At 38.0% G+C, this 19,480-nt stretch overlaps 1 protein-coding gene across 2 annotated transcripts in view; it reads right to left on the bottom strand.

Moving 5' to 3' along the window:
• The window catches only part of UTP20 (UTP20 small subunit processome component), a 97,193-nt gene that overhangs the window by 43,021 nt on the left and 34,692 nt on the right, over window positions 1-19,480 (bottom strand). For both annotated transcript variants that reach the window (XM_082739156.1, XM_082739157.1), the window contains exons 22-28: window positions 18,304-18,489; window positions 14,003-14,093; window positions 12,699-12,784; window positions 11,951-12,076; window positions 8,168-8,334; window positions 6,025-6,233; window positions 686-829 (exon numbers count right to left, since the gene is read on the bottom strand). In XM_082739156.1, the coding sequence (XP_082595282.1) occupies window positions 686-829; window positions 6,025-6,233; window positions 8,168-8,334; window positions 11,951-12,076; window positions 12,699-12,784; window positions 14,003-14,093; window positions 18,304-18,489 (1,009 nt within the window). The remainder of the gene's footprint in view (window positions 1-685; window positions 830-6,024; window positions 6,234-8,167; window positions 8,335-11,950; window positions 12,077-12,698; window positions 12,785-14,002; window positions 14,094-18,303; window positions 18,490-19,480) is intronic.

Genomic DNA, 19,480 nt, shown 5'->3' on the forward strand with positions numbered 1-19,480 from the left:
AATAAAAACATACAGAATTATCGGGAAAAAACAACTAAAAAGCAGAGCAAGTACAGAAATCCAAGAGGATAAACATCCAAGAGATAAACAGCCAAGGGACAGAGGTTAACATTTAAAGGACAGACTGAAGAAAAAAATAAAGGAATCCAAAATAATGGTTACAGGGGAAAAATGGCAAAGATGGAGCAAGAAGTGCTAGACCCTTAGAAGGAATGAGGTACTTTAGGTTTCAATTGGTTAGAAGCGACAGAGCTCAAGCAGCTAGAATTCCTATAATCAAGTCTCCTCCATAGTCTTTTTAGCTATAGTTAAATAACAGGAGTCATCGCAAAATGGTTACAAACAAGGTAACAAGGATATCTGTGTATTTTCCCTTATGCTTGTCAAAAATCCAGAGACACATCACTGAGGTGCTGTAACAGTTATATTCCATTTGCTTAAGAGACACAACCATATTCAAATTAACCTTAACTATAAATGTCGTGTTAAAGAAACCAGCTCTTGAGCTTTAGGTGATAGTGGAGGCAAAGCAAAGTGTTCTAAAATGTTCAGAAACAAAGGAAGACTCGATGTAAAAGAAAAGGCCAGGATAGGCATTCATGTCTGGGTGTAGACTGTGCTGGTTGAAGTCATACCAAAGGATGAAGCAGAAGGTGTCTGGGAAGAGGGTAGTAAAATAGTTTACCTGGGGCCAAACTGCACCATGAAATACAGCATCAATTTCTTCTGTTCTGAATTGGTAAGACTCCCAGTCCAGAAAGATGTCAGTTACCATTTTGATTCCAAGACGTCTTAAATTTTTCAGTGGGTTAATAAACCTGAGCTGTATCTGTAAAACAAAATCTTCTCTTAAAAACACATGTTTCATTTTTATCCTTGATTCCTCAAGGAGGCACTGTTGCTCAGATGGCTAAGAATCAAGCTGGACATCCTGTTAAGTCTATTGACTGTGGCTCTAATCTACATGGAAATTCAACTCATCATATCATACTGCTTTTCTCATTGAACAAGATAGGAAAGCAGAGACTTAAAAAATCAAATGGTGAGATGTGTTCCGTTATCACTGCCAAGTAAAATCACATTAAAGTGTCCTTTGCAGGGGAAAAAAAATCACAAGTGGAACAGCTGTTTGGTGTCCTACATTGTTGTATTTCTTTAGCTAAGTTATTGTCTCAAATATAATCCTGATTCCTTCCTATGAACAGAACATTCTAAATAAAACAAACCTTCCTTTTTCTTTTTTCTTATTTTTTGCCATCAAAATACCTTAGATTAGGGGGGAAAAATTAAACCTTTATTTCTTTTTTTAAAAATATTTTTTATTTTCTTATAAACATATAATGTATTATTACCCCAGGGGTACAGGACTGTGAATCGCCAGGTTTACAAAATTTATGGTCTCTCTCTATAGTGGAATACTTCATATAGTATAAGAGAATGAGGCGACTGAATCAAGGTATGGGAAGATCTCAAAACATATAGTTCAAAGGAAAATGCAATTTGGAAAAAAATAATAATTTGTCTGTTCAGAGGCACTCAGGCTGGAGTGGGTGGATGCCTGAGTTAACCTCAAAGCTCTTTCATAACAGACTTTGCTACTTCTACTGGCATCTCCTTCCCTACTGGTTACAAAATCACAAATACGTGGCCCGTGTGCTCAGGCTCAGAACACAATAAGTTAGTGACCCCCACCATTAAGTCCAATGGCATGACAGCCACTGACCTCAGCTTAAAAATACCACTGGAGGAAAATGTATTAACTAGTGTGCCAGACTGGAAATGCCAAAGATATCCAATGGGGGGGGGGGCGGATTATAAATTTGAAAAAGGGGACGCCTGGGTGGCTCAGTTGGTTAAGCAGCTGTCTTCGGCTCAGGTCATGATCCCAGCGTCCTGGGTTCGAGTCCCACATCGGGCTCCTTGCTCAGCGGGGAGCCTGCTTCTCCCTCTGCCTCTGCCTGCCATTCTGTCTGCCTGTGCTCGCGCTCTCCGCCCCCCCTCTCTCTGATAAATAAATAAAATATTTAAAAAAATTTTTTTTGAAAAAGGAAAAGCTTCAGGGAAGAGGCATAATTTCTAGCAGATCTTAAAGGAATGTTGTAAAAACCAAACAAATGGGGTAAGGCGCAACCACTAAATGTTTTTCCATTTGATTAATATACTGTGGTCTCTGGATATGTAAGTGGCCAACTTATTTTTACATGTGACCTTAGTGAGCTACATCAAAATCTAAAAAACACCCTGAAATTTATGAAGACAACACAATACTCTAAATAACAACTATCAAGTTTTATGGCCACAACATCATGAAGAAAATTGTAGACTTTGGTTCCTAGAGGAACAGTCTACATGACTGAATTTCATGTACATTTAAGTTACTCCGTTGTTTAAATGTTCCAAAATAATAAAATCAAACTAAAATAACCCTCATGATATACACTTCAGTGTCAGTCAATGTCTTGGAGGAATTAAAAGATACAAAAAAAGTAAATGTATAACTTCGCTCAAATACCCACATGTAGAAGTTTAACTTACTTAAGCAGTATTACTATTCAGTAATTCATTACAGTACCTCAAAGAATTCTTTGAACTTGTCCATGAATTTTTTTAAAAAGCTCCAAACTGACAAAAACCTTAGCACCTCACTAACTAATGATCTATAAAATTGCATAAATGATCTTTTGAGTCACTGATTGTTGACTCAGAAGTAAGGCTTCATTACTGAGTAACTTCTTCTAAGTTAACCAAAAAGTCAGAGAAATTATACAGGGTTTATAAAATCTCTAGCCTTTTATGATTTAATATACCCAGGTATGAAGTTACTATCACTCACTATAAGGCATAAATGAAAATTTCTCACAGAATTCCCCCTAATACCACGAAGCTCTCATATAACACAGAGAAAGAATTTTCCAAGACCCCTTTTCAGCTTCCAGTGTTGGCTCCCCACAAGCCTTTTTTTCACAAAGTAATCAGAGTGAAATTTTAAAAATATCAAACAGACCTTATTACTCCCTGGCTTTAAACTTCTCCAGTTTTCCCAGTACACTTTGAAATAAATCCATCTCAGAGCCCATGAGGCCCTACCTACCTCTCGACTTTATCTTATATGATTCTTCTCCCTCCTTGTGCTCTATCCAACTTGCCCTTCTGTCTGTTCTTAGATTTGTCAAAACTGTTCTACCTCAGGGACTTTACACTACTAGTCATTTTCTCTGCCTAAAAATGTTCTTCCCACAGCTGAATCGATAGAGGAATTCAAATACTACTTCCTTAGACAGGACACTGGCCATCCTAATAAAAGCAGCACCCATTCACTCCCAGTTTGGTCACTTCCTATCACATCCTTTCATTTTATTTTAAAACCTTCACATCTTCACATCTCTCCTCAACATGCTCATATTTTCCTCTACTTTTGTGAATATATGGAGTGTATCCCTAATAGCTATTTTAAGTTTTTGGCTAATTCTATCATCTGAGCAAAAAGCAGGCTGGGTCTGCTTCTATTGATTGATTTTTCTCCTTATTATGAGTAAAATTTTCATCCTTCTTGGCATGCCTGGGAAAACTTGACTGGATGTCAGAGACACTGAATTTTGTTTTCATTTAAATCATTTGAAAGCTTTTGAGTTTTGTTCTCTGATGTAATTAATTTACTTGGGAAAAGCATGATCTTTGTAAGCTTTGCTAGGTGTTGCCAGGGCAGCCTTTATTCCTGAGCTAATCTGGTTCCACTACTGAGGCACTCCCCTACCTAGGATTCTTCCTGGTGCCTTGGATTTTATGGGGTTTCTGCTCTGGCTGTTGGGACCAGGAGCCATTCTTAGCCTTGTATTTGTCAGAGGACTATTCTCAGCCTCCTCCTTTCTCATAGTTTTTCCATGTCTGTTCAAGATGGATCAACAGGGACTTGATTTGGCCTTCCTTCTCAAGCAACTAAAAAACTGAAGAGAATCTATGAGATAATAATTTTCAGATACTAGATAGTAGGCAGCAAAGGGCAGTAAGCCCTAACGAGGTAAACAGATAAGGGGAATCCCATACATTCCCCAGATTCCTGCTTGGAGTTTCAGGCTAAGTGTGAGAAGGAAGAGTCCAGGCACAGGCCAGTCATCTTCCAAAGATGACGAGATGGAGTCGTGTGGCTTGGGGAGATCTGATAGGCAGAAGTACTGGCGGGACAAAAGCTAGAGAGAGATCTGCAGAGGTTCTCATTTATTTCCCTTTCAGGTCTCACCACCAAGTGACATTATTCTCATTATTTCTGTATTTATTAAGTCTTTTTCTCCCATTATATTGAGTCCTTGTCTGAGTCTCATTCCCCACCTAGAATGATGTCTGGCAGATGGTAGGCATGAAATAAATATTTACTAAATAAATAAGGGGAGAGGAATTTTTGTTTTCCCTGTTTACTGTTCCATTTCCAGTGCTTACAACAGTCCCTATCACATAGCAGGGGCTCGATTAATATTTGTTGAAGGAATGAAAGAATAAAGAAAATAAAATGGTGCCTAAAAAACAGAAGGTATGTTCTAAATCCCTGGAGCTTGGTAATCAGAAGACAGCATTTCATCAACTAAAGGAGATTTATATCCATGTGTAGTCCAAAAAAAAAAAAAACCAGCATAAAATTCTGGCTGTCAATTTTCAGTTAACATGACCATATCTAAGAGGCTGTTCACCAGGCATATCAACAAATCAAATGAAACAAATTTGAGCCCAATTAAAATTGTGCCCATTTACCATTAACTGAGAATCAACAGCAAAAATCTTTGAGTCTAGATCTTCACTTCAAGTCCCACTAAGAAGCCTTTAGTCCATAAAGACATTAAATTTCTGTAAGCTTTCCAAATACTTATGCCCACAAACTTGTTTCAACAGAACATAAATATATTGTCTTTAATACAATTCAGAAAATATTTACTGAGCACCATCTTGTGAAGCTTCTGGCAGTTAGCTGGCTGCCGGGTCTTGCTACTTATCTTTACTCAAAACATCGCACTTACAGTAGGCAAGCTTTTACTTGCCAAAGATCTCTGCGCAGCTCTTATCTCAAAGTAACAAGGGTGATGCTAACTGTATTCTGTTCATTCTCCAAGAATTCTGGATAAAGTTGGAAGATGTCTTATACCTCTAGGCTCTTGAAATTAAAATGTGAAATACCAGATCAGCTATCCCTATATATAGAACTGTACTATATATACTGTATATAGAACTAACAAACTAGCTATATCTCCATATATAGAACTAACTCACATCTATTATTTAAAGTCTCTTTAAAATATACAAGTGATATACAGCTGGTCCTTGAATAATGCAGGGGTCAGGGGCATTGAACCCCTGCATAGTCCTAAGTTTTGACCCCCCCAGAATCTTAACTATTAATTGCTTGCTATTGACTGAAAGCCTTACCAATACCATAAACAGGCAATTAACATGCACTTTGTATGTTATATCTATTATATAATGTACTCTTACTTTAAAATAAGGTCAGATAGAGTAAAAGTTATTAAGAAAATCATCAGGGGGGCAGCTGGGTGGCTCAGTAGGTCAAAGCCTCTGCCCTTGGCTCAGGTCATGATCCCAGGGTCCTGGGATCGAGCCCCACATCGGACTCTCTGCTCAGCAGGGAGCCTGCTTTCCTTCTTCGCCTGCCTCTGCCTACTAGAACCCTGAGATCATGACCTGAGCCGAAAGCAGAGGCTTTAACCCACTGAGCCACCCAGGCGCCCCATAAATAAAATCTCAAAAAAAAAAAAAAACCAAAACGAAAATCATTAGAAAGAGAAAGTACATTTATGGTGCTGCACTATGTTTATAAGAAAAAAAAATCCATTTTTAAGTGGACTCACATAGTTTAAACCCATGTTGTTCAAGAGTCACCTATAATTTGCATCCTCCAACTGCTCATAAATATTTAAAACAGTGAAGACTATTAGATATTCAGGTCCCAACCAATTTCCCAAGTAAAATGCAGATTCTTACTAGTCCAAGAAAAAAGCAACTACAGTGAGTTTGTCTCACCTTTTCTCGTTGGTCAAGGATATGTGATGCCGTTGCTGTCATGCACAGCAGTATCTGCAAAATCTTCGGTAAGTATGCACTGATCAGATGACTGATGTTCTTTAATACTGTTTCAAGGCTATTTAAGATACCATGCTGACGACCTAAAGGAAGAACTTTAGACAAATCCAAATCTTCTACTGCTTGAATGACTGCAGAATGACACTCTCCTAATGAAACAAAGATATCACGTAAAAGGAAGTATTACTTACTTTCTAATTACAGCTTCTTTTTTTCAATTCCCTCAATGATAAAGTATTTTCTAGAGTTCCAATGATTTATACCTGATAATATACTTTCTTAATGTATTTTCCTCTGATTCTCTTACCAAATTCAGTGAACTAGGCATGGGAGATTTTAGTATTACCACACTACAGATGAGGAAACTGAGAATAAAGGAGAAACTTGTGCCAGAACTAAATCTCCATTCTCATCCTATTTAGACTAGTCCCCCAAACCTGAAATAGCATTAGTCTTTTGTTCCACCATGCATTTTTCTCACTCTCAGCTTTCACTGTCTATGTTGACTTGAGCAGTTTCATAGAAAATGTACTGCCTGCTACATTAGGATTTTCTAGAATACTGAAGATCAAATGTTTTCTCTTGACACTACTGATGGATAAATAAAACAACAGTCCTTTATAAACTGGCACCAAACTGATTTCGTAATTTACTTAAAAGACTTGAATTGTTATTGCTTGAACTTTACTTCAAACCACTGGTATGAAATCATGAGCTTGCTAATTCATACACCTAAATGCTCTATCCAAGAACAGTATCATATATAGCTCTCCTCTTACAATGGAAGCTGTTTCATTGAACAAATGCCTTTGTCTTCATCAAAGCCAGCTTCCTTCACAGGGCAATATTGCACTAAACGAAAACATTTTAACAGCTGAATCCATTATCATAAAAAAAACCCACAAAATTTCATACAACATATAACCGTACAAGTAAATACCTGTGTTTGCCTAAAGCAAAGCGATTACGGGGTGAGAAAGAGATTCTATAATCAGAAAGATCTACCATTTGCTAGCTGAATGGTCATAAGCAAAATAATAAACTCTCTAAGCCTCAGTTTCCTCATTGGTAAAATGGGAAGAGTCAAGTAATGATACCTCGGGTGGTTGTTTTATGGATCAAATGAGTTGTATGTAAAAGGGCCCATCATAATGTTGGGCATGGAGTAAGCACTCAATAAATATTAGCTATTATTATTAACTACTAACATTGCATACTAGAGAGCATTTTGTCTCATTGGATATACCTATACTATTCACTTTAGATGGTGAGGTTGAGAGAATAAATAATTACTTTTCTATTTTCAGAAGTATCCAGGGTACAGGAGGTATTTAACAAGTCATAGTCAACAGATGAATGACTCAGTGAATAAATAAATACTAAGACAATTAAAATTAATTTCTCAGTATGCCCTAAGTTTCTAAGGAGAAACCTATTCATTCTATCTGGGTAAGTACTATTTTTCAAATGGCCTAAATGCACAACAACAAAATGCACACTTCTTTTCTTTCTTTCCTTCTTCTTCTTTTTTTTTTTTTTTTTTAATTTTATTTATTTGACACAGAGAGAGAGCTCAAGTAGGCAGAGAGAGTGGGGGAAGCAGGCTCCCTGCTGAGCAGAGAGCCCGATGCAGGACTCGATCCCAGGACCCTGGGATCATGACCTGAGCTGAAGGCAGAGGCTTAACCCACTGAGCCACCCAGGTGCCCCACTTCTTTTCTTTCTTATTTTATTTTTTAAAAATAATCTCTACACCCAATGTGGCCCTCGAACTTACAACCTCAAGCTCAAGAATCATATGCTCCACAGACTGAGCCAGCCAGGCATGCCCCAAAATAAACATTTTCTAAGCAGGGGCTTACTAACCCATGGATGATGATAATCCCCAGGATAAACTGTGAGCTCCACCTAATTCAATCAAAATTTAAAATAACTAACTCCACTTCAGCCAAAAGGCCACCAATGAGATTGGGAGGAATAATCCCATTAGAAAGATGTCTAAGAGCATGGGAAACCTAGCCAGAGACATCTTAAGTCTGCAGGAGAAAATACACATTCAAAGTAGCAGAAACTTGAGAACTACCATTCTTGAAGTGCTTCACAGGTTCAAACAGCAGGTCTAAGAATATCTGAATCTCCTCCGGTTGGGTCCCAGCAAGGAACCTCAGGACAATGGACATGCGGGTGCCTGAAGCGGCTTTCCCCTGAGTTTTACTGCCAGTCTTATTCTTCATTCGGCCATACAAAATTCTAAAAAAGCCAAAAGAACATTATTTTGTTTGCACATTAATCCTAAAACACAATACTAGTCATTCTGTTTTCCTAAGAGGCTAGAATAGCAGCAATAAGACAGACTTAAAAGGTTATTATAAAACAAGTAAGGATGAAAATAGAAATTAGATATTTAACATAGAAAAATCAGAAAAATGGGGTGCCTGGATGGCTCAGTGGGTTAAAGTCTCTGCCTTCGGCTCAGGTCATGATCCCAGGGTCCTGGGATCTAGCCCTACACTGGGCTCTCTGCTCGGCAGGGAGCCTGCTTCCCCCCACTCTTCTCTCTACCTGCCTCTTTGTCTACTTGTGATCTCTGTCTGTCAAGTAAAATAATAAAATCTTAAAAAAAAAAAAATCAGAAAAACAAGAGCAACAACAACAAAAAAACCCCCAAACAACAACAAGGCTGAGGGAAGCCGGAAGAAGGAAATAATAAAGATAAAAGCCGAAAGGTGGTTCTATGTAGGAGGAAAAAAGCAGTAAAATAGGCAAGCCAAATGAAAATGAAAATACATAGATTAAAAGGAAATAAGTGAATATAATGTTAAGTAAAATAAGGAAACCTGAAAGTCTTAAATGCGTAATCTTCTGGAAAAGAAAACAAAACAAATAAGCAAAAGGAACTTAAGAAGAAAACCTGAATAGAACTAATCATAAGTAAACATGGGACCCATATAGTTTTTCAAATGAATTTTTTAAATTTTCAAGGAAAACATTCTCATGCTATAAAGTTTCATAGCTAAGAGGAAGAAGGAACAGTCCTTTCTCTTTTACGAAGGTGGTATAATTGTGATATTGAGATGGGTTGAAGAACAAAAATAAAAGTATAAAATTATATACTGATTTTGCTTACAAATGTAAAACCCATTTCTTTAAATACAGTATCCAGTGCTGCATTAAAACAATATTAAAGCCAAATAAAGATTTATCCCAAGAATGCAAGAATCACTAGTAAAGCCTATTGGGCTGATATAGATCAATGGCTCACAGAAAAAGTTAATATAATCATTTTAATACATGCTTAATAGGCATTCTAATAAAATTCAACTATCCATTCCTGATAAAATACCGCCTAGTGATAGGACTGACTTACTTTCTTAGTATGACAAATGTTAATTTATAATAAATGTTACTACTTTAACATTCAAAATTGAAACAGAGTGGTTTTTTAAACTTTTCAATATTAGGACCCCTTTATGCTTTTAAACATTTTTGAGGTCTCCAAAGAGCTTTTGTGTATGTAAGTTTTATCTATCGATATTTATTTTGGTAGAAATTAAAATGAGTTAACATAAAAATTTTAATGAAAAATAATTTTATTTTCCAAATCTCTCCCCACCAAAAATAGTGAGTCTAAAGGCATGTTTTACTTTCTTTTTTTTTTTCCACATTTCTTTTTTGTCTTGCTTATTGGAAAATAACTAGATTTTCCTGTTTCTGTAGTCAATCAACTGTAACATATTATAGTTGAAGAAAATCCAGCCTTAAATACATATGCAGTTGGAGAAAGGAAAAAATATTTTGTAAGCTTTCAGGTAATTCTTTGAGATCATTGTGGATATCCCACTTTGATACTACACCAAACTTCAACAAGTGATTATTTCTTAAATATTATTTATTTATTTATTTGACAGACAGAGATGACAAGGAGGCAGAGAGGCAGGCAGAGAGAAGTGGTGGGGGGAAGCAGGCTCCCCACTGAGCAGAGAGCCTGATGTGGGACTCGATCCCAGGACCCTGGGATCATGACCTGAGCCGATGGCAGAGGCTTTAACCCACTGAGCCACCCAGGCGCCCCAACAAGTGATTATTTCTTAAAGGCTGGTTGCAATGCAGAATCTGAAACCATATTAAGAAGTTTTGTGATCTGTTACGTTAAAATCCGTCTACCTATCTTGCACTTTGAATGGATCTTTAGCCATGAATGATTCCGTAACCTGCATCAGTTACCTGGAAAACATGCCATTCCATGAGACAACTCGTATTCACAGAGTTATGCACACTTCCTACTTTGTCATATAAAACAATAAAAAGACAACTACTTAGGGCTTAAGATTCACCAAGAACATTAAATGAAACGAGCTTTTTTTCTTTTCTTTCTTTTTTTAACTCCAGGTTGTGGTAATGAAGCCACTGTCCTTGTAAGTGCTAAGGCACCACCAGTTTTACCTACTCTTTGTTTTGTGATGTCAGCACAAATACAGGCACCATGGAAAAAGGTAAATTCTTAGTAGTATTCTAAAAAAAAGCTCTAACCTCTTGGACCCCCTGGAAGCATCTCATTGACAGCCCCTGACAAGAAGGAGCAGACCGAATTTTAAGAAGGGCTGCTCTAGAATCATTACTGTTAAATCCAGCAGCAAGACAGGGATAACTACAAACACTACCACCACTGCTAATTCTGCTCTGCTGTGTAGATTACCTATGTAAATTAAAAGACAGAAAAAAGAGGTGTTTTTTTTTTTTTAATCATAAAAGAACGCAAAATTAACTTGACTAACATTTTCTACAGGCCATGGGGTTTACCTTCTGGCAGGGGAGACAACTGCTAAGTAGGAGGCTATGTCACAAGATTGTGAGGAAAAATAAAGCAAGGTCAGGGACTAACGGGTGAACAGAGGAATTTTTACAAGGTAATAGAGGAAGGCATCCTGACAATACGACATTTGAGGAGAATGAGTGAAAAAGAAGAGCTAGTGGTCATGTGTTCCAAGCATAGGGAACAGCAGGTCCACTATCACGGAACTGGGCTTTGGTGGGGGGGGGGAGGGGTGGCAGCAAATGCATGGTGTGGCTGGACAGGTAGTCGGCAGCTAGGTCATACCAGGCTCTTGAAGGAGGAATAAGGACTTTCTACTTTATTCCCATTAAAATGGAAACTCAAAGGGTTTTTTCTTTTCCTCCCCCCCCTTGAAAAAATAATATTTATTTATTTATTTATTTGAGAGAGAGCAGAGGGAGTGGGAGGCAGAAGAAGAGGGAGGAGAAGCAGGGTGTCCAGGGAGCAGGGAGACCAACCTGGGACTCGATCCCAGGACCTGAGATCAAAACCCAAGAAAAAGGCAGATGCTTAACTGACCGAGCCACCCAGGCACCTCCTCAAAGGGTTTTTTTTAAATAGGAAACTAACACTTTGATGACTGTTACTATTACTTTTTCAACCAAGAAAATCCATTAAAAACAATTAAAACTAATAAGAAAGGTTTGTAATGTGGATGATTAAATAATCAACACCAAAAATCAATAGCTTTTATATCTCATAGTTATATACCTGAATTATTTTTATTATTTCTCAATAATAAAGCTTAGAGGAACAGAGAATTTAATTTTAACATTACTGTTGAAATGACTCCATGGCAAGATCTTTCTTTATGTTAGGAACAAAATATTTTAAAGTAAGTCTCTATAACAATTTGATTTCCCCAAAAGGTTCAATTAAAAAAATCAAAATAAAATAAAATAAGTTTTTTTATAATAAAATAAACAAAATAAAATTTAAAAAATCATAATCCCTGCAAAAATTATAGTGGTATATTCACAATTGTTTTTGTAATCAACTTGTAAACCAATCAGTTTTAAACAGTGTAAATACCTCATCAGAATAGGAAACAGATCGGCTCGGTGGGCTGTTTTCACTACTGTATTGTCTTCAGAAATGCTAAAATGTACAATCTCTTCCTTAAAACTTTTGTCTTCAAGCAATCTTTGTAAGTTTTCCCTTTAAAAATGGAATATAGCACAAATCATCACTTAATAATCAATGGTACTTTAAAAAATGCAATGTAGTACAGTAATATGTATAACTGAAATTGGAATATCTATGTTGATATGAAATGAAGTAAGAATATCTATGTTGTGGTTGACACCTGTAAAGGAAAATTTTCACAAAATGACAAGCTTTCAAATTTTAAAAGGTAAAAGTGATTATGAGGAATTAAGACTTAGCCAATAATTCAGCTGTTTAAAAGAGATTAATATAAAAGCTTTCTTCAGTTCTTATTGAGAGTGAATCATTATGATTCCCTAAGTAATCATTAAGATTTTGACATTACTAAAGCAACAAAAAATGATATAACCTTCTCAACACATACTTATCAATTAGTAGTCTCTTTACTACCTTATTATCTAAAAAGGAAAAATTTTTAAAACACAAGAAAAGAAAAATTTTTAATACACAAACACACTTTCAATTTTCATTTCTTATCTGAAAATAGCATTATGACTATAGTAGAAAAAGGAAATTTCCAGGCCTTCAGAAAATTATTTTAGAAAAGGCTCTCAAGGCAGAAAGATAAAAACCAGCCAAGGAAAGCGCATTTCTTTAGCTTCGAATAACTTACCTGTAAGGGAGGATATGTGGATGCTTATATGTCATTATACAATCCAGGGTTATTTTTTGCACCATTTGATCTTGATGTAGCAACAACTAAGAATGAAATTTTATAAAATAAATTAATGAAGTCACATATACACACACCATGGGATAGTAATTTACTTGTGTTAATTTGCTAAACTAGGTTTCTTATCATCTAAATTTTTAGATGTGGGTTAAAGCTGATTGCTGACAAGAGCCTTACATCTTCCTGGAGGTACAGCATGAATAGAATACATGCTAAATGGAAACAAAACTCTGACCCCTGAATCCCACATGACAGACCCTCCAAATCCCTTCATAAATTTGAGTTTACAGCAGGGCTGGTCCTGTGATGAGGGAAAGCTCCCGCAATGCTGTGAAAGCTATAGCGGTCAGTAAGATGCCAGGAAAGAAGACCCTGGCATAGAGCCTTTCAGGTCAGTAAGTTAAGAATTCTGCTTCTTGCAGTTTTGAACTCCAGCTTTATAAACAAACTGTATCTGAATTATGGGCAGAACAAAGATAAGTTCTGCTGAAATCATGTAAGTTCCACCTAAAAAACATCCAGATGAAAAAAGGAAATTTTGGGGCGCCTGGGTGGCTCAGTGGGTTAAGCCACTGCCTTCGGCTCAGGTCATGATCCCAGGGTCCTGGGATCGAGTCCCGCATCGGGCTCTCTGCTCAGTGGGGAGCCTGCTTCCTCCTCTCTCTCTCTGCCTGCCTCTCTGCCTACTTGTGATCTCTGTCAAATAAATAAATTCTTAAAAAAAAAGAAAAAAAAAAAAAAAAGGAAATTTTGTTTCCCCAGATGGCTTAGAATGACATCCAATGTTTACTCTGCTTCTGACATTAAATTTTTTCTGCAATCTTTTCTGTAACTGAAGATCTTGTTATTGTGAATGCAACAGATTCTTATTCCAACTATCAGCTTTCACTCAGTGTAATAGATCCTGAAATCCCAGCCCTGCATAAGGGAAATCCCAGCACTGCACAAGCACTACCTAGAAGCGAAAAGTAGCTACCTTTTTCTGGCATAACCTCCACTGTTAATACAGCTGATCAATGTTTAGTCACCCAAAATTTCTTTAAAATTAACAATTATTAGTACAGTCTAAAACTGTTTCTCAGGACATAGAAAATAATTATTAATTTTTAAAACACTGTACTTAAAATGCACACACAGGCCCTACTCACCAACAATTATTAAAAATCTATAAATGATTTTGGTAAAGTAAATGAATGACAGAAAAGTCAAAAAGAATGGCTGTGACAAGGATTTATTTTGCTTACCTGAAGATACAGCTCATATAATTTGGATTCCAGGTACAAGGCTCTTGGATTTGAAAACTTAGAGAAAACTTGTAAATGAGCAATTAATTGCCTAAAAAAACAAAACCAAAACCCATAGGTTAATACAGAATTAAAGAACAGAGACTTCCTTTTTTTCTTTTTTAGCCAGAGGGAGAGAGAGCACATGCATGCGGGAGGGGGGGGGGGCACAGGGAGAGGGAGAGAGAATCCCAAGCAGGTGTAACACCCAGTGTGGAGCCCAATGCAGGGCTCTATCTTGTGAGCCTTAGTTTATGACCTGAGCTGAAATGAAGAGTTGGATGCTCAACTAACTGCCACCCAGGTGCCCTCAGAGGTCTTCTTTCCTTTTTTTTTTTTTTTTTTAAAGATTTTATTTATTTATTGGAAACAGAGAGAGCACGAGCCAAGGAGGAGGGGCTGAGGGAGAGGGAGAGGCAGACTCTGTTGAGCAGGGAGCCCAATGTGGGTCTCAATTCCTAGACCCCTGAGATCATGACCTGAACTGAAGGCAGATGATTAACTGACTGAGCCACCCAGGCACCTCATCCCCAGAGATTTTCTTAAGATGACAGTGCCCATCAATTTTAGTCTTTTCTGACAAATATACCAAATGCCTGCTAACTATACAAAGAAGCTTAAATTATTCTCCAGAAATTCTAACTCTCAGGCTGCCTTCCCCTGAAATCCAGGCTGCCCCACTCCAGAAAATCATTCAGGATGTGTTCAGAATGCTTTAAATTAAACCAGACACAGGAAGAAGTAATCAAAACAGTGATATATTTGCAAAGTTGAACACAGAAAATTTCTGGAATGATTCCTTATCTAGTTTCTATGCAATAGACAGGAAGGTGGTAAAATATATTCTTCCTCATTTTCATATGACATAAACACTGATGTCAGGAAGCAGAGATCCATATTTTGATAACCACAGCTTTTGCTTACTAAGAAGGAAGAAGAAAGAACAACACACTGTGGTCAAAAGTTAAATATGGAGATGTGACTCCAAGCCAATGACATCATCCACTACAAGAGACCAAGAGAGCTTCTACCATAATTACTCACTTGACTTCTTCCAGAAAGCTTTAAAAATACTTAGGAAACAAACTGTTTTCTCTCTGTTTAAAATTGTTAAGATGTATTAGGGCTTTAAAGAAAAAACCCAAATGAATAAATTCTTAACAATTTGGAGAGGTTTTATTTCCCTGTCTCAGGAACAAAAGCAGGGAGAATGAAGAGACAGAAACCAAGCAGCATTGTGTGGTACTGACTTTGAGGAAAGTGGCTGAATGCTTCAGAGTCTCATTTTCCTCATCTTGACAAAGACAAGATCACCTGGACTTTGTAAGGATTGAATGAAAAAATAAGAGTTGCAGGGCCTCTGTTCCTAAGAGTTTAGTAAATAATGCTCTTCTTTGCTCTTGGGCAGAAAAATGCACAACTGTAAAAATCCTACGGTTAGGGGCGCCTGGGTGGCTCAGGCGGTTAAGCGTCTGCCTTCGGCTCTGGTCATGATCCTGGGGCCCTGAGATAGAGCCCCGTGTCAGGCTCCCTGCTCAGCGTGGAGTCTGCTTCTCCCTCTCCCTCTGCAGGCCCCCTCCTCATGCACTCTCTCACTCTGTCAAATAAATAAATAAAAATCTTAAAAAAAAAAAATCCTACTGGTTATTACAGGGAAAATAATCTGGAAGTTATGACCTTTTTACATATGATGCAGAAATGGGGGTAAGGTAGCATTTCTGCTTATATTTAGCTTAAATGCCTATGATGGTTAGTCTTATGTGTCAACTGGTATAAATTATAGTATTTAATCAGAACATTAAATTACATGTAATGAAATACTAATCTATGTATTGCAATTAAGTATTTTGTAGATGTTCACACTTAAAATCAGTTGCCTTTAAATAAAGAGGATTAAGCAGAGTTGCACAGTGGAAGTATGCTGGGCCCATAAATAAAGAGGATTACCCCCAATAATGTGGATCAGCCTCAGCCATGAGGTCTGAAGAGCAAGAAGTGGTGTTTCCCAGAGAAGAAGGAATTCTGCCACAAGACTGTGGCATAGAAATCCTAGTCTGTGAATTTTGTACTCAAGACTATAGCACTGGATCCTTCCTAATTCTGAAGGATTAGCCGTACAAATTCTGGACCTGTTGGCTCCCATAATCATGTGAGTCAATTCCATAAAATAGATCTCTTTATCCACACACACACATACAAACACACACACACACACACCACACATACACACACCCCTTCATCCTCTTGGTCTGCTTCTCTGGAGAGCTCTGACTGATACAATGTCCCTATACACTTACCACTGAGTCATTACAGTTTTACAAATAAACTTTTAAAACTTTCTTTCAAAACATCCATTCCTTCCCCCCAACATTTATTATATTTTTATGAGCCATGTAGCCTTAAAGAGCCAAAGAGAGGGGCACCTGAGTGGCTCAGTCAGTTAAGCATCTGACTTGCGATCTCAGCTTAGATCTTGATCTCAGGGTTGTTGAGTTCAAGCCCCACCTTGGGCTCCATGCCCAGGGTGGAGACTATAATAAAAAAAAAAAAAAAGTCAAAGAGAACAGAAACCAGTTTCCATGTTCTCAATAAATACTTGCCAGTGAGAAGCATATTCCATGAAAGATTATAAATTTGGGATTATGAATACACTGAGGTGGCACTAGGAATGTGATTACCAATTTACTTACATTTTCAATGGCATATGTTAACAATATTCTAAGTTTTGCTACAAGGGGCAGAAAAATTAAGATGTGGACCTCATCCTTAGAGACTTTCTGATTTACAAGGCAGATCTATAAAAAATTAACGAATATCCAAGGAAAGGAGAGGCACCATGATAGAGGCATGGATGGCTCTTCGAAAGTCTGAAGCCGAGTTAAGAGAACTTTCAGTTTAGGAGACAAGAAAAGCTTCAGTGAAGAAGCAGCACAGGAATTGTTTCTGGAAGTATAAGCAGAATTTCAGCTGGCAGAAATGAGTCAAGGGCATAGCAGAAAGGGGAGCACACAGCAAAGGTCTAGGAGTGAGAAACGAAGAGGCATGCCTGGATAGATAGCTTATTCATTTGTTCATCAAAGATGAGGACTCATCTTCTGCTAGCTATGTGCTGAGGACATGAAGCACAAAATAGCAGTCTTTGTCTGACAGGGAGTAGGAGGGGACAGAACGCTCAAGAGATCTGCCAGGTGGAAACAGAAGGAACTACAGTTTCAGGACGTGCGGCCACGTTCTTCCTTGCCCCGGGGCCTTACACACTGTTTCCATTGGCTGGCAGAGTCTGTCCCTGCCCCAGCTGCCTGGCCGACTTTCATCTTTCAGCTTCAGTGGGGCCCTCTCCTTTTTAACAGTCTTCTAGTGGTAAAATAAGTCACTTTTTTAGCACATTCCTATAATGCCTTTTTGTTGTTGTTGTTGTTGTTTTTATATCTGTCCTGTCCTTGAACTCCTTTAGAAATACTTCTGTGAAAAAATTCGACCAAGCATCAGACTGTGCTTCCTATGCAGTGCAAGCTAAGTACCCTTCATCTTTGCAGCCCAACCATTAGCAGAAGGCACTCAATACCGCTGCTGAATGGATGAACCAATAAATGGCTTGTGGGAAGACTCAACAAATGCGTGCTTAAGACTGAGATCCTAAGTTTTAAAATAACACGGTAGCACCAGTACACTGGATCCTTGCTGCCCCAATGCAGTCTTCAAGTACGCTGCAAGAACTTCTGAAAGCCTGATCACCTCCACTCTTTCCAAGGTTTCTTAACAATTTAGGTAAATGAACAACCCACAGAACAGGAAAGAGAATGTAAAAGCATGAGGAAAAAAAGGCAGCCAGGCAAGAACTCAAAAGGCCAAGTAAAAGTGCTGACACGTTTATTTATAAGAGAAGAGATGTTCCATTATGTGGTCCCCCAGCACAGAAACACGACACCTGGTGCCATCAACGTGAAGGACAAAGGTCAAAGAGCATTCAAACACTCCAGGCCCACTGCTCTCAATGTAGAAACAACTTATGATTAGATGACCCCCAAAGTCCCTCCAATTCTAACAGTCTGAGGCTAAATAAGAAAAAAATAATAACAAGCAAGTAACCAAAAAACTCTGAAGACTGTAAAAGACAGTCTCCAGGATATATAGCACTTATGTAAGTAATTATCTGGGTGGTTCACCTTGTCCAAGGCTCTGTCGCACACAGGCCATCAGAGGTTTTTTCCCATTTCTCCTAGAACCTTGGACTTATGGTCTGTCAGCAGCGCTGAACTTACTTTGCTGCAGCTCTTCTTGTCTTTTTCTTCTGTGAGGGTTCATCCACGGGCGCCACCTCTTCCTCCAGCTCTTCGGCCTCTCCAGCAGCAGGTTCCTCTCCTACTTCTTCTGCTGCCTCGCCTTTGGTTTTCCTTCGCAGATCCTGGGTTGGAGCCACTTGCAGGTCTGCTGGGTAATACTCATTGCTATAGTGGAAAGAGAGGAAGCCGAATTTCCTCACTCTGTTCATGGCAGCTGGAAGCACGGCCACGGTGCAGAGTCAGGCACTGAGGAGTCATCAGCGGCACCTTAGCCATGCCTTCTCACGTTAGTCTTTTTTTATTCAGCCCCGCTTAAGTACCCTATTTGACAAACCTACCACTAATGGCAGTTATGCTTTTAAAAATCCCACTGTTAAAAATATTTTGGACTGAGTTGAAATCAGTGTCCCTGTTTCTGGAACCATAACTGGAGGAAGTGGTGTAGGGTAGGATTATATTAAATAACTAATTAAAGTATAGCATTAAGAACATGTTGGTCACTTTCCACCAGAAACATTCTGCTTTGCCAATGTCCTTCTGCAAAAATACAGTGCTGCAACGAAATTCAGTCCTCTGGATGTGGTCTGGTAAGACAGATGGAATGGTCAACTCTGTTGCTTTAGGGGGCAGTCACAACATGACACAGACTCAAACTGAACGTACAAGCCATGAAAATCAGCAAGTTTTTACCTTTTGTCTCTTCAAACCAAGCTTGTGCAATTGGTATTCACATTTATTTTTATTAAATTCTATCCCTTTAATTGTGGCCCACTGTTTTAAGTAACTAATATCATCTTGAAGGCTGTCACATAGTGCTCTGGTTTTGTGTCACTTTAATTCATTCATTCAGCAGTTATTCATAGGTCTTCACTCAAAAATAAACTGATAAAATAACATGTTTGAGGACAGCAACTTATCAACACATAGAAGAAACTCCAGGTTAACACATGTTAAACTCCAGGTTAGTACATTAAATGATACCTGGAGAGCTGGGATGCTAAACCATATTCAGCTTTGTATTCTCACCCAGCAGGATCTAGCACTTAACACATTAAAAATGGATGAGTGAATTAAAATGAACAAAGTTGCTCTGTCAGTTATAAACCATACCACCATCTACTTAATGACATCCCTGCTATATTCTCAACACTCAATT

Source organism: Mustela nivalis, assembly GCF_964662115.1.
Source record: "Mustela nivalis genome assembly, chromosome: 7".
Taxonomy (NCBI): Eukaryota; Metazoa; Chordata; class Mammalia; order Carnivora; family Mustelidae; genus Mustela; species Mustela nivalis.